This window comes from Rhea pennata, chromosome 2, assembly GCF_028389875.1.
Source record: "Rhea pennata isolate bPtePen1 chromosome 2, bPtePen1.pri, whole genome shotgun sequence".
NCBI classification, from domain to species: Eukaryota; Metazoa; Chordata; class Aves; order Rheiformes; family Rheidae; genus Rhea; species Rhea pennata.
Window position 1 is genome coordinate 95,223,903 of NC_084664.1, and position 11,144 is coordinate 95,235,046.

General features: G+C 41.5%; 1 protein-coding gene across 1 annotated transcript in view; it reads left to right on the top strand.

Moving 5' to 3' along the window:
• Window positions 1-10,934, top strand: part of GFOD1 (Gfo/Idh/MocA-like oxidoreductase domain containing 1) — a 76,601-nt gene extending 65,667 nt beyond the window's left edge. Inside the window, exon 2 of the mRNA XM_062569967.1 lies at window positions 3,261-10,934. Within this exon, the coding sequence (XP_062425951.1) occupies window positions 3,261-4,180 (920 nt within the window). The 3' untranslated portion in view covers window positions 4,181-10,934. The remainder of the gene's footprint in view (window positions 1-3,260) is intronic.
• Window positions 10,935-11,144: the final 210 nt, after the last annotated feature.

Here is an 11,144-nt window from a genome sequence, read left to right on the forward strand (position 1 = left end):
GCTTTTTTGTTTTCTTCCTTGAGAAGGGAGCACAGGGAGGAGAGCAAAAAATGATATTTTGATTCTCCTGTTTTTTATTCTAGTTGCATAAACATGCCAGAGTATTTCTCTAAATTAAATTATGCAAACCTTTCATGTTCTCTCTCTATTTCAAGAAAGCTAATGTGGCTGCTTGCAGATTTGCAGCTACAGAGAGGACAAAGATCTGCAGTGTGCACAGACTCAAGCGCTGAATAGTGTCATGCTGAAAGAACCTGCACAAGCTCTAATAGAGTATAAAAGCTTTTAGGGCACTAAGCAAAAATCTGTTTAAATCCCTGACAGAGATGAGAGCACATCATGCATTATCAGCATATGCACAGAGACGGGAAGGCTCTCAGAACATTTGCATTTTGGATTTGCTGTAATTAAAAGGTTACAATGTTTCTGAAAAGGTTGAAATGGTGGAAGGAGTAAATATAAGACTCGGCCTTTTCGCCATCTGCATACAAATATTTAGGGCTCTTCCCTTTTCTCTGCACGTGTGCCTGACTCACGCTCATCCTAATGGCACTTTTTCTTGAGTATAAGCAATGTGAACACCCACAGGCTTTCTTTCGTATTTACAATCATGGTTATGACAGGACCAAGTGTTCCCGGCTGCCTTCCAGTCAGTGGCGGAGCCCCCACTGTGCATGGTGCTGTACACACAGCAGAAAGGCCATCCCAGGCTCCAGAGATTTCCCAGGAAAAGCAAACTTTTCCCTTACATGCACATATGTAGAGCTGTGTATCTTGAAAGATTAGTGCCTGCATGGACCCCAGCTAAAATGAAAAAGGCATCTGTGAGGCGGAGAGATAAAAGCTGAACTGGAGCAGAAACTTCCCGTTCTGGCTCAACGGTGAGCAGAGCGGATCATGACATAGTACATATGGATTATTTGGGTGGAAGTGGCTATTTCGGGGGAGATTTGACCACAGGCACAAATGAGGAGAAAAGCAAAACTCTGAGTGTGTAAAAGGATGAGTTCTGTACATCCTTAACATCCAGAAAAGATTAAAGAAAACATAACCAAAAGAAGTACATCCAACTGGAGAAATGTCTAGAATTTCCTCTTTTCACATTCTCATTGTTGTAGTGCAGCTCAAGGATATAATTGTCCTAAAAAAGTTCATGTTGTGTCTGGCTATTTGGGTGTTTGTCCTCAATGACGTTTCTTTTATGTTGAGAGCTAATGTGCTAAACTGAAATCTCTCTGCAAAGCATCCATATAACTCTAAAAGGATGATTGTATTAGTGATCTGTATCAAGTGGCATAGCTGGAGCTATCAGTTAAAAGAATATAGGGCAGGTGGATGAATACATTCTCTGATATCAAACAATTGCCATAAAATTACTGCGGAGCAGAAAAAGAAGGGCTATGAGGTCAAAAATGTCAGCTCAGTCACCGGTAGCAGTCTGTAAAGATGAGAGAGAAAAGACAGAAAGGAAAACTGTGACTATTGAACAGAGGATGCCTGCCTAATATATGAGGGAAGTGAGTGTGCCTCTACCTAAGTGATTATATAGAAAGTGAATAGGAACAAGCTGAAGGAAGATCTTTCCCTTCTAGCCTGGTACTAGTTGCGACCGCCTTTTTAATGTGCCAGCCCTCCCTCCAGTTTCAGCTACTCAAATAGTAGCAAAGACTATGAATAGGAAGTGTGTATAAACTTGTTACTGAATGTTTGGACTGTGACCTCCTTCTTCCCGCAGACAGACTGTTAAATATTCATGTAAGTGGTTTCAGGCAGATCCCTGCCATCTGTCTGTATTTATTTGACTTTATCTGAGCGCTCCAAAACATGTACAATTTTATCCTCACAACAGCCTTTTAAGGAAAAAGGAATTAGTCACCTATCTTAAGGGACAAGGAATTAAAACCCAGAGAGATTTAGTGAGTTAACTGGATTTATTCATCTAGACTCCAGCAGAGACAGGATCCACATTCAGATCCTTTGAGTGCTATGCCCAGCTATAGTCCTGGGCTCTCAAGCAAAGGTCATATTTAGTACCACAGAGTGCTGAATAGGTCACCTGATACTGCTCAGCAGGCGTAAAAAATCTATGCAACTATAAAGGGAACTGAAAACATTTTAAAAGTCGTCTTTTTTATCCTGTGTCAAAAGCTTAGGTATGGTCTTGTGTACAGTCACTGCTCCTTTGTGCTGGTGACAGATGCCTCTGGTAACTAATGCTGAACTTCAAAGGTGTAAAATAATTTGCCTTGTTGTCACACTCTGTTGCTGTGTGCAAACTGGTGGTTATTATAGGTCTGTGCCCATTACTTTGCTTTTCTGTCACTATATGTGTGAGAATGAAAGTATTTGTCAAAGAAAAATCAATATTAAAACCATTATTTAGGTATTGCAGCCTGTACTGCATTTGGTTGCACACCTGGATGGCCTGATAAAACAGGACTATCGTGCAGCTTTGGTAAACAGTGTGCACACGTGGTCAATACTGTGCAGGGGACCGATTGTCATAGCTGCATGTTTGATGTGTTTAAAAGCAATCATGGCCTTCCCTTGATACTCTGGATGTGCTATTGACATTTCAGCAGAGCTCCTTCAAATGCAATTTCTGCCTCTGTGAGAATAACATGACATTTTAAGAGTAAAAAACAGTTCCTACATTTTGAATCATGCAACAGATCCAGTGCTTCTCCCTGTCCCTAGTCAGAACCTGTTAAAAAGTCTGAATGAGAAAAAAGGTCTGAATGAGAAGGGTGAAAGAACAAGACCACTGAGAAGAGAATCCCAGGTTTTTCAGTGCACTTAATGAAATTACTGCAGATGGGAGGTTGTGTTATTCATATGCTTCAGGAAGTTGAATCTGAAGCTGAGCTTCAACTCCTGAAAGCCCCCACATAGACAGGTAATCACAGAAAATTACTGCAAGATGGCTGAGTACCTCTTTGCAGAAGAGGGCAAATGTGGGGTAATTTACCCCATCTCAACTTGCTTTCTCATCTGTCCAGGCCCTCACTTTCATGCTAATTTTTAGGCCTAAGTGCATTTTGCGAATAAGGAGGGATACTGTTTTATTGAAGTCCTCAAAGAATGGTAATACGCATTTTGGAAACATGCTAGAGGGCATCTTTGTGCCTTTAATACCATATTGAAATATTTTCTTTTTTCAGCGACCTTTCTCCTTTTAGTCTTTAAGAACAGCCTTGAGGCTTTGTGCTTACTCAATCAATGTATTTTTGTTGTTGAATCTTATTTTAATTGTTTCTCAGGCATTGGAAAAAATGTCATCTGTGACCGAACAGCGACTCCCCTGGATGCCTTTAGGATGATGACCGCAGCTCATTATTACCCAAAGCTCATGAGCATCATGGGGAACGTCTTGCGCTTCCTGCCTGCCTTTGTGAAGATGAAGCAGCTGATCCAGGAGGGCTACGTGGGGGAGCTCCTGGTGTGCGAGGTGCAGGTTCACAGCGGAAGCCTCCTAGGCAAGAAGTACAACTGGAGCTGTGATGACCTGATGGGGGGTGGGGGCTTGCACTCGGTTGGTACCTATATCATCGACCTCTTGACCTTCCTCACTAGCCAGAAGGCCGTGAAAGTGCATGGGTTGCTCAAGACTTTCGTCAAGCAGACGGACCATATCAAGGGGATACGGCAGATCACCAGCGACGACTTCTGTACGTTTCAGATGGTTCTGGAAGGCGGTGTGTGCTGCACAGTGACGCTCAATTTCAATGTCCCCGGAGAGTTCAAGCAAGACATTATTGTGGTCGGTTCAGTGGGCCGGCTTACTGTAATAGGCACTGATCTCTATGGACAGAGCAACAGCTCTCCTCAGAGGGAGCTCCTGCTGAAGGACTCCACGCCAGTCAGCAACTCTTTACTTCCGGAGAAGGCCTTCAGTGACATCCCATCGCCATACCTGCGAGGCACCATTAAGATGGTTCAAGCTGTCCGGCAGGCATTTGAGGACCAGGACGACAGAAGGACCTGGGACGGAAGGCCCCTCACGATGGCTGCCACCTTTGACGACTGTCTGTATGCCCTGTGTGTGGTAGACACCATTAAAAAGTCAAATCAGCTGGGGGAATGGCAGAACATTTCAATCATGACTGAGGAGCCAGAACTGAGCCCTGCATACTTAATCAGTGAAGCCATGCGTAAGAGCAGGATGTCTCTGTACTGCTAGCTCCACTCAGCTCCTAGGAAAGAATAGGAACAGGATAGCTCTTAAAATAAATGGTAACGCAGCCCTTGTGAAGGGCTTGGGCATCTTAAAATCAGCTGAGGATACAAGAGGAGGAAATGCGGTGTTTGGATCAACTAAATTTGTTGACGGCTAAATACCAAAGTGATGACGTTCTAAGAAATGCCCAAAATAGATAGGAGAGTTAAGAGCTAACATTAACTTAACTGTTTTAATTATGGTATTAGCTGGCTGATTAGCAAGATATATCATGGACTTGTCTCCTGCTTGCAGGTGCTTTAGATTATCCAATTGTGTTTACGGTGAAAGGTTGGGAAGATCCTTTTAGATCTTCCTTACCTACCAGAGGGCTGTGAAGGTACTGTCATGTCATCAGGTTTTCTGTAGTGTCTGACATGAATGGTTCCTACCATGACAGCTTACACCACCATGCTGTGCTACTGCATCTTTAACCAACACACAGAGTGATAGGACTTGGTGTAACATTGTGGTGTGATACAGAAAATCTTGGCAGCTCACTTTTCATATAGCTTGTTAGGGACTTCTTTGTGTTAGTTTGTGGTTTGTTATTTTTTTAAAGCACATTTACATAGGAAAATATGTGGCTTTTACAAACAAAGCAGCCTTCAACCACAGCACATATGCCCTTTTATTGGGAGAGGGAGGGTCTTCTCATGGTAAGCTTCAATGTTAAATGTACAGATTTGCTGATTAAAATCAGTTGTATAAAACCTTCTCAAACAGCAGGTGGCATGACACAGTAGCAACGGTGGGTTTTTATTACCCAGCTGAACTAAGGCTAGTCTTCTGAAAGACACAATTTCCTATGTGTCTGGGCCTGACTTTTGAGTGAATTCATCTCCCATTTTGGTTTTCAGTGGAAAACAGAAAACTCAGTAAAAAGCTCATCAAACAATATGAGGTTTAGTGAGCTGATGTTCTTTTAAATCTCTGTGAACTTACACTTAAGAGATACACACCAACAACTAATTTCGTATTGCTCAACCCAGAAGTTTTCACCTCCAACAAGTGGTGAGCATGAGTGAAAAAAATGCAAGGGATGAGAAAACTTCCTATCCATTTCCAGGGAAAAAAACTAAAAAAGATCCCCGCCTGCTTAAAGTGGCTAACTACTGGTACTGTAGTTATTGTTCCCTGTCATCAGTGCAGAGATGGAAAAATTCTTTTGATGTTTTCCCTGTCCTTCTTTCTAATATTTTAGATTGCAATCTTGAAAGAATATATTGAAAGTCATATGAATTATCCCAGTAAACTGGGATACTGCTTTTCTGCATAAAGCTGCTCCTGTGCTTAAATGTTTACAGCACTAGGTCCTCAGATACAAAAATCACACAGAAAATAGTATATCAAGCATATAGCACTAAATTGTATTATACTTGAGCAAAGCTTTTTCATTTTTTTGTTGCTGTTGTTAATTTTGACTAGGGGAAAGAAGAGAACATTTGGCTGAGCAGTAGCTATTAGGAGAGAAAATAAGACCTTCTTTCTCAAGGTCATCAGATTATTGTGGTCATTTTAGGTTAGAAAGAAAACAAGCAGATATTTCAGATTTTTTGTATGGCACTTTTAGTTCTGCTATTTTTAGGAGTGCTAAGGGCTTCTGTAGAGCTCCTGCAAATGATTCCATCTGATTGCTGTGTGCTCCTGTCTGTCGCACTCCCAATTTTAGTGCTGCGTGTTTTTGAACAGGAGGGCATCAATAGTGTGGTTCATCTCATATGGCTTGAGCCAGCTGAAAGTCAGGTATCTTGTCCCCGGTATTTGTGTGATGACACACTAGTCAATATAGGGAGAAATCTTCAAGGATTGATTCAGTTCCTCCTAAGACTAATATAGAAGTAAATGTCCATTGGAAATTTCAACCTTTTTCTTTTGGTTGTACAAAGAATCTTGGGTGCTTGTATGAGATGGCTTTTAAATTTTTAGGTGGCTAAAATTGGGAAAATTGAATCACACCCCCAAATTATGTGCATGTGCTTTATTTTTAAAGTGAATATTTGTGACCTTTGATAAAACATTCCCCAAAGTGTAAGAGTGTGACTGGTGAAGGAACAGCATAATACTGCAAAACCCCAGCCAAGCAGAGGAATTTTTCTGTCCACATTGTTCTGCCAGTTCTAGCAATTGTGTGTGTGGTTGACTGCTTCTGCTAGGCCTCCGGCAAGCATTCTTAATTCCTTCTGGAAGCAGCTCTTGACAGGTTTGGATCTTTTTTCCTATAAATGATTTCTCTGAGAACAATTCCCATAGCAGTAGCTGTGCCAACAGGAATTTTCCATTGTTAAAATTACCATGGTATACCATGAGATCCAGTTTCTGCTGTGAAAAATATACAGAGCAATAAAGAACAGAGAATTTGATCAAGAAATCATACATCTCTCCTGACATATTAGCCCCAGGCGGATCAAGAGAGTTTCCATATAGTAAAGCAAAAGCCCTTTATTGACAACAGTGGCAAGTTCAAATCATGAATGCAAGCCCAGTGGATAATTAACAATGTCTAGTTAAACATCATTCAAAACTGGAACTAAATGTGGACCAAAGTGTTTCTAAGTGTCTTGCTGATTAGCAATTTGGCCACTGTGCCAGGTATTGCTATTCATGCCTTCGGACCTCGTTTTGGTTCACAAATGTTGACGGTTTTCCCCATGTGTACTTTCATTTTCTTCCTGTACCTTCCTGTTTTATTGTGATGCCAGCTGGCAGAAGATGTGGTGGAACCTAAACCCCCTCCTGCAGTGCACATTGCCTTGGATGAAACACAGCATAAAGGAATAGTGCTACTGAGATCAACCTTTCTGCCCCTGATCCAGAAGGTTTAGGTGACAGGCATCATCCAGCCCCTGTGCAAACTTACTGATGCAGATTTTGCTGCTTAGTGGAAAGAGAATCTAACGCTCTGATTACATAGCCATCTGATGCTAGTGTAAATACCGACTTCCAAATGGCTTGAACCCCATATAGCTCCCTGGGTGAGCACAGTGCTGGCCCCAGAGAGACAGCCACAATGAGAAGGGGCAGGGTGGGACTGCCTCTTTTGACAGCAATGTAGACGTTACGCTGGCTTCAGGAGAACGTGTGACCTAATTGGGACAGCAACAGTAACTGCATACATTCAGGATTGCATGACAGTTTTTCCATTCTCTAGGAGGTAAAGGTGCTGAAGTGTCAAGTGTAAAGACACTAAACTTCCACCTGGCGTAGAAGAGCAAGGAATTGGTTTATTTATAGAATGCGTATTACTATTCTGATAAAATGTTACTCTATGCTCTAGGATCTTCAAGGCCTCTGCTCTTTTGGTACAGTTGAAAGTACGTTGAATTACTCTCAGTAGCCTCTGGAGTTCACGCTGGGTTTAAGAATTTGGGCAGTAGTTAAAAGAGGTGTACCTGACTGAATTCAAAAGCAGTACCATACTAGGCAACACACATTTGGAACTGCATTTTAATGCTGTGCCACAAGATTTGAGATGAATACTGTTAGAATTGGTGCAGTCCTAACAGCCAAGCAGAGGCTAATGCAAGAATTTACAGTAGTCCCCAAAACAAACAGTTCATACACTAGATAAGAAATGTTCATTCCTCTTCCCAGGGCTGCTGCTGGAGAGGCTCTTTCCTTTGACATATACCTCTGCATCTAGGATACTAAACATTTTGGTCTGTTGCCAAAGACAAAAAGAGCCAAAGGAAGAGCCCCAGTGAAATGCTCTGCTGCTCCACAGGGGCTGTTCTAACACTGGGGCATTTATCTGAGAGAGACTTTGGTTTTCAATAGGAATCAGACTGGGCTCCAGTCCAAGGAGAGGACAACCCTTCACCATGGCCCTCTGCCACAGCAGGGCACAACTGCGCAACTGTGGTCCTTCCATGTGCCCAAACGAGAACGGTAGCTGCGGGGGTGGGGGGGGAGGAGAAGGTATGTCTGCAGGCTTGTCTGTATGCCCACACCAACAGGGAGAACAAACTGGTTGCCCAGAGAGGAAAGGCTGTCCCAGCCAGAGGAGACAGCTGCCGCCTTGCTCCACCTCCGTGTTTGGGAGCCCAAGGGGCGACCCTGCCCTTGGAGGAGCAGCATCTGTACTCCCACTAGATCCGTGTGGGTCTTCAAAGCTGAACTCACTGAAGTCCTACATAGAGGCCTAAAAACTCTGTAAGAGCTGCAGGGTTTCCTATATCTAATATCATGCATGGACTAGATTAGTAGTATTTTAGCTATGTAGTTAGAAAATACCTAGTAGAGGTGATACGTCCTTACCCTTGCAGCCAGTGCAGCAGAGAATCAGGGCATGTGTAGACCTTTAGGTGCAGGACGGACTGCTGTAAAGTTCATCCCTTGCTTTGGCTGAAAGCATGAGAAATTCCTGCCCAGCCGGCATAGGGCAATCAGAGGCAGTCTCCACTTTATACTTAATATTTCCTTCTTTTGGACAGCTTTTGAATCAGAGCGACAGCACAAGGGAACAGCTGTCTTGGGAGAGCAGTCATTCAAAAAAGGAGGCTCTTCTGCTGCCTGTGCTCACGGCACACAGACTCTGCAGTTTCTGTGTTACCTTGTTTATTTCTATGTCTGCACAAATACAAAAAAGGCTCTGACAGTTCAAAATTACTCATTTCTCTCCCCTCAAAAAGTTATTATTAGCAGTTTTTGTTTTGCAGGTAAAGACAAATTTAGTAGCCTGATGGTGTCTTTATGGAGATCTAGAAATTGCTAATGACAGAAGTTCTTGTTTCTGGAAATTTAGTTTTTATCTGTTATCCTCGGTATAAAGTATCACAAATTATACAGTCTTATCACTGTTAATTTCTGTTTCTACAGAAATTTCTACAAGGTTTAAAAGCACCTTTTGGATTTGTGCAGATATTCAACATGTTGGCTTGATTTCCAGTGGGCAAGTGGTATGAAACTCAACACTGGACTACCTGACCTCTGCAATGCTCTCTAGGTATTTAGGACTAGTTGTGAAATGGCAGGCTTAGTCAGGACAGCAGTTTCTTCTTATCGTTGTCGTTGTCGTCGTTGTTGAAATTACTTTTGGGAAGCAAAGTTTGTAAATTTTAGTGATTAAGTATGACTGAGTAATAACTGTCAGTCCTGTCAACTTTGTAACTTCCTCTTTTTTGAGTTGCTGGGTGAAGTCCATCCAATAAATATAATTTCCTCTAACAACAACTGCCCAATTCCATTTGCTCATGAAAAGAAGGAATTTTAAGTAGACAGGACTGTACATAATGCTGCATTCATGAACCGATGTCATAACCTCATGACTGTTGCTCCTACTGAGTGTAGGAAACCAGAGCCAAGGCAAGTAATGACTTCTTGGAAGCTGTCAAACCACAACATTGGGGTGGAGGAATGAAGGGTATCAGCTTAGGTCAAACTGCAACAGATTTTATTCAGATTTTCAATTGATGGAAAAAACTTCTTGAATTAAGTTGCATTTTTACATTTTTAGAGAATGCTATTTTGAAATGAAAGTTGAAAATTTTCCCCTCTTGACATGTTTTGGTATTTATGAAATGAGCTGGGATTTTTTGTTGTTGTTGAAGTTCACACTTTAAAAAATTCTATCATTAGGTTCAAACATACTCAGTGAATTCAGCTGCCCTTGGGCAGGTTCAGAACAGGGCCTCACGGTGTCGTTCAGTGAGCCCAGTTTAGCATCTGAATTCGGCCATCTGGATTTCATTTCTGTCTTATGGCATAGGGAAAATTGGTTCATTAAATGGAGTTAGCTACAGATAATCAAGATACTTTTTGCAGCAGTGCTGGCCATGGTCTTTAAAAGCACTTAAATTTAGTAACATGTTTACCGTGGTTATTTATGACCTTCCAGCCATGTCCTATCCATAACTTCCTTTTCTGTTTACACCGTCCGTCAGACTCGCTTGCCTCCCCTTCTGTTTCATTCCATTGCAAGTCATGAGGCAGGTCTCTGCTGTTTCCTATTACGTTTGCTATCCGTCTGTGTTACGTGTGGCATACAGGGTGGCTGATGTTTGACTTGAAGTTACTTTTAATACAAATTCATTAAAGAATACGTTAACAGCACAACTACTCAAGTATATGGCATACCTAAAGCCCAGCTAGGGCAGGAATCAAAGCTCCCTGCTATGCTTTGTTTCACAAATGACACTCATTGTTTCTCTCTGTACTGGTTTTCTTTTATTTTTGATTTTGAAAATGAGAATATGTTCAGTTTGTTGCTGTGTCAATATTAAGTATATATTTATTGTTTTTCATACATACATACATATATATAAATGCTATATATATATATATAATGTCAACGCATGGACATATGTACAGTAGATATTTTAAAGAGCTATTTATCAAGAAAAATAAGTGTTATAAGTAAACAGAGTTTATATTTTATATATAATGTAGATAGCAAAAAAAGTGTTTAAATTATAGTAGGACTTTTAGGGATGGGGGTTGGGGTTTGGAGACACGGATAGGGACTGGTTCTAGCATTTTAAATAGCCAAACTACTTTGTACGGAAGCTGCCTGCTGTGCCTCTCGGCTGCAATATCTATTTGTTTCTTCTCCTGGAAGATGATGTGCATTGTTACTTTTACATTGCTTGAGGAATGTAGTTAGTTTATTCTCAGCCAACTGGTATGTGCTGCTTAAAACATGGTTTCCTGCTGTTCTGCATATTTGCATTGATGGAATAAAAGGATCTTAAATGGCAAATAAAGATATAAAAGTATGTGATCCCAGCTGTCAGTCATTTTTCCTCACACTTGCATTTTGTGCGATGTAATAGCAATCACTTTTTCCTGTTTTCCGGCCTGCCTGTTAAGTTCAACACATCTGACTAAAATCCACAGCCTTTATGCTTGTGTGACAGGATTGTGATGGAAGGAGAAAGAAAACAAAGGTTCAGCACTAAGCTGTTTGAAGGTTTAACTTTACGGCAAGGCC